This window comes from Abrus precatorius, unplaced genomic scaffold, assembly GCF_003935025.1.
Source record: "Abrus precatorius isolate BTA unplaced genomic scaffold, Abrus_2018 Scaffold11, whole genome shotgun sequence".
In the NCBI taxonomy this organism is placed as follows: Eukaryota; Viridiplantae; Streptophyta; class Magnoliopsida; order Fabales; family Fabaceae; genus Abrus; species Abrus precatorius.
Window position 1 is genome coordinate 23,866,645 of NW_020874303.1, and position 4,686 is coordinate 23,871,330.

The 4,686-nt window shown below is 24.8% G+C and overlaps 1 protein-coding gene across 1 annotated transcript; it reads right to left on the reverse strand.

The window, feature by feature from the left end:
• Positions 1-681: 681 nt before the first annotated feature.
• Positions 682-1,128, reverse strand: LOC113856177 (2S albumin-like). The gene has a single exon (XM_027487895.1). The coding sequence runs from the start codon at positions 1,126-1,128 to the stop codon at positions 682-684; it is 447 nt and encodes a 148-aa protein (XP_027343696.1).
• Between the last annotated feature and the right edge of the window lie 3,558 nt (positions 1,129-4,686).

Sequence of the window (4,686 nt, forward strand, 5' to 3'; positions counted from 1 at the left end):
TTGGTGGAGGCAAAAATATTTCCATATCTATTTTTTTAATATTTTTTCTTTACCTTTCTTTTTTTATTTATGTTTCTCTATTTTCTATCATATTATAACGACTATATTTTCCCCTATATCTATTTCCATATATTTTTTTTATCCCATACTTTCTCTTTTCTTAAAAGAAATAAAACTTCTCAAAATGGATTAAAATAGTACTTGTCCGTATCAGCTCATTGAATAGCATAAAATTAGTAATTTCTCCATGCGAATTAATTATTAAAAGTATTTGTCGTATGAACAACGAATCATATGTATTGTATATTAACAACGAAGAATTCGTCTACACCGACTGCAGTTTAGTAATCCACTTTCACTAAATTAATCAATTGAATCATAACACCACACAGATTTTGTAGACGAGAGAGACAGAACTTGACGAATACAAAATCTTGACGAAGAGAGAGACAGAACTTGGCCATATATTAACCAAAGCAAAGATTTTAACTCCACACAGATTGCAAGCTCTATTATCAAAATATAGAGACAAAGCCATTAAGCACACACACTATGTGCTTACACTTACACTTACGCGATCACTAGCAATGATCTTTATTATAAAGTTTAAAGAAACAGCGATATATGTAGCTCACTTATTACCATAAGCTACCACATCTCTGTTACTACATTTTTCATTCCTTATTCTTCACAACGCAAGTCACACTCCATGAGTGGTCCAAACCCACACCTCATAGACAACTTCATTAGCTCACTCGCCATTTGAAGCTTCTCCTTCTTCTCAAGTTTCTCACCTTGCTTCTGCATTATCTTCTGCAACGCTCGGCACTGGCATTGTGGGCTGTTCAACTCACTCATCTCACTGCAACACATTTGTTCGTGGTCTTCGTCATTATCTTCATTCTTCCACCGAATCAAATTGATGCTTCCTCTCTTGAGGAGAACATTCTCCTCTTCCTCCGGTTGAATCTGCTCCATTATGTGTTTCATGCAGGGTTTCAGGTTCACCCTCTTGAGTTGCTTGGCGCAACTACGTTGTTCTTGCCATTTGCAGGCGTAACAAGTGTGAGCTACAAAGAGAAGAAGAGTGGCAAGAAGGGGTATTACTAGAATCGTGTGCCTGGCCATTTGAGTGCAATGTGAGTGTGTGATGTAACTTTTGGGTTTTGATTTTGATGGGGGGGAAATGAAGCGTGGAAGGGTGAGTGGGGTATTTATAGAATGATTTGGGGTCTTGCATGTGAAGTATACGTGGAAGTGATGTGGTTGAGTGGTGCTTTGGTGTTTTGGTTGGGTGGCTGTGTTAGCTTCAATGTTTATTTCTTTGCTTACACGTAATGGTTTCATGCATTTTGCTATGGGAAACTTTGGCTATGTGCTTTTGTTTGCTGTCCCCAAAGGCCATTTGGCTTAATTGGGATTTTTTATGCATACTTGAAATTAAAATTATATTTAATTCATTAGGATCTATAAAAACAGGATTAATGCATACTTGAAAATAAAAATTAGAATGATAAACATCGTAAAATAAATAATTTTGTCAAATTATTTTGCATATATATATATATATATATATATATATGTATATATGAGTTAAAATAAAATTCTACTTAAATTTATGAAAGATAATTAAAAAAAATTATTTTTAACCTTGTTTGTAAGTCTTTACAGGTAATTGCTTTTTATCTTTTTTATTAATAGAATATTATGAAAAAATGCATTTGATTTAAGAAATATGACTCTTTACATGTAAGAAAAATGTTAATGTTAGTTATTTTGTCTACAAAACGGGCCCTCAGGGCCAAAAGATTAATCTTAAGGCCCAAAATATTAATCGTAGTTTTGAAAGTTTATATGCAACTAAAATTATTTGGAAAATATATTTTATTGCTTAAATAGATATTTTTATATTTTTATAATTCAAATATAATAAATATGTTATTTTTTTAATAATTTTTGATATTTTAATTCTTAAACTCATTAACAAAATCTTATATATAATAGTTAAATTCCTTTTGATAAATAGGCACACCTTTTTTATTTTATTTTTATCTTAACACCATTTTATGAACAGTAATTTTTGTTGATAGATGAAAACTTATGATTATCAATCTTTTTTTTTTTTCTTTGTTGGCTCATGCTCATAACAAACCGTAATAAGATTTGTTGAAATATACATGATAAAGTTTAGGTAGGTTCGCATATTAAAAAAAATCTAACATATTTATTATTGACACAAGTAAAATTGGATAGAAATAATACACTTTTCGTAGTCTAATGTATATACAATTTTATTCTCTTTAATTTTAATTGTTCACATTTAATTCTCATAAATTTTAAATTCTCAAAATATGTAATCAACTTTAAAATTAAAATTTTTATTTAAATATTTTTATATTTATTTTTATAATGAAAAGTGGATACATAAAATATTTTTTTAACTTTTGAATTTGAAATTGTAAGAAAAATAATAAATTTAATTAAAATAATATATATATATATATATTAATACTAGTATTTTGAACTCATATACTATACGAAAGTATTTTGTCAAAAATATAAATTTTTCAAAAAATATTTTAATGAATTAAATATTTATAATGTATATAAATCTTAAAAGAAAGAATTTGAATAAAAGATAAATGGTCATAATAAAATTTTGTAATAAAGAAATATATGTATATATAAAAATATTATAATTTTATCTAAAGAAAAAATTAACAAATAAAAATTAACAATAATTTTTTATATTTTATATCTTTTCAAAAACTTCTTTAAACGTAAATAAATAGTAAGAATAATATTATTTAGATTCAATAGATTATAATTGTGCTTGTATTACATATGTTGCATAAAAAATATTATTTTAAATTAAAATATAAAAAATAAAATTTAAATATTATCAATAAATAATAAGTTTACTGTAATAGTAATTGTAAAATTTATAAAATATTTACAATATATTTATTATTTATTATTCACTATATAATTTAAATATTAATGTGATTTTATTAACAAAAAATCTATGTGAAAAATATTTTATGTGTGTTATATATAAAAAATATTTTAAAACAATTCAATCTCATATTAACAATGTAATAATTAAACTGTATTAGTCTAATTAAATGATATAAAATAGTAAATATTTTTTTATTAAAAATATAAATCAAAATAAATTTGTTGGTTTACTTTATTATTAAATATATTTTTATATTAATCTTATATAACTTTATATAAATAATATAATAATACAAAAATTCAATGCATAATTATAGAACAAAGTTATATATATATATATAGACTGTAGTATGATGTTTAGACTTGTTAAATCTATTTACATATCTTCTTTAGAGGTAATGTTAGCCCGTGATTTTTTTGGTAGGCTATTATTGTGAGAGTATAATTTGCTTTGGTTTGTTTTGTAATTTTAACAGAAAAATCAGTCTTTTTAGAATATTTTTTTGAAGTTCTAGATTATTGTGTTGATGACTCAACAATTTGAATTACTTTCTGAATATATATATATATATATATATATATGAAGTAGGGTATGTATTTAGATATCCATACTCGTATCTATCCCTATTAAAATTTATAAATTTTTATCTATACTTATAAAAAAGACTACAGCCAGAAATTTTTAGAATGTTTGCTATTTAATTTAATGACAAAAGTTATATATATACACGCGTTAATTCACTGAAACGACGAAAAAAAGGAGTTATGTCATTATAGAATAAGTTATTTTACCAGAAATTGAGGTTTTAGTAAATTAATGTTAAAGTTAAGCAACATTGTCGTGGAATTTAGCAAAAAATAATAAAATTTGAAAAAAATAAAAAATGAAAAATGTTGAAAGTTCAAACTGAAATTTAAAATAAAATTTTAAAGGTTAAAACGCTAATTTTACAATGACAAAATTATTTTTCATTCAAATTAAAATTCATACCTTATTAAATGTAAAGCTCAGTTGATGAGCCGATTAAGACGTGGCTTCGAGCTGATTCAGTTTATTCAAAGTGCAAAAATATATTTTGAGTCCAGATCTCTATTCTAAAGTATGAATAAAAAATAATTACTTTATTTATTTCAATAAAATTTAATGAACAAATCAAGTTAGTCGACTTGATAGACCGTTCTGTCATTTCCACTTAAATGCAATATTGACCATATGTCATCATTTTTTAAATTTAATTAAAGACATGTTTGAATTAAAAAATATTTTAAATAAGCTTTTCGGTTAATAAGATAAATTTTTATCTAACTAAAGTACGTTGCCAATAACAATTTTAATATGTATAACTATTTACCAATTTCATTGTTAGAAATATAAAAAAAATTTAGTAAATAACTATACTCCGTACCTTGAATATTCTTTGATTTTTTTTACTGCATCAAAATTAATTTTTAAATATTTCAATGATATAAATATTTATTACATATCTATATATTTTTTATTTTAAACTGGAAGCATTCACCAACGTTGTTTCCAAGGATTACATTATTTTATATTCATTGAGAATTGTACCCTTGAATAAAATCACTTTCATACTCTCCTCACCAAACATTAAATTCTACTCGCCAGAGTTTTGCCAAACGTGTTATCTGTCCCCTGCACAGGGAAAGTGTCATTTACTAAAGGTATCGCGTGATTTTCCTTAACCTTATATGAGAGTAGAAATTCAT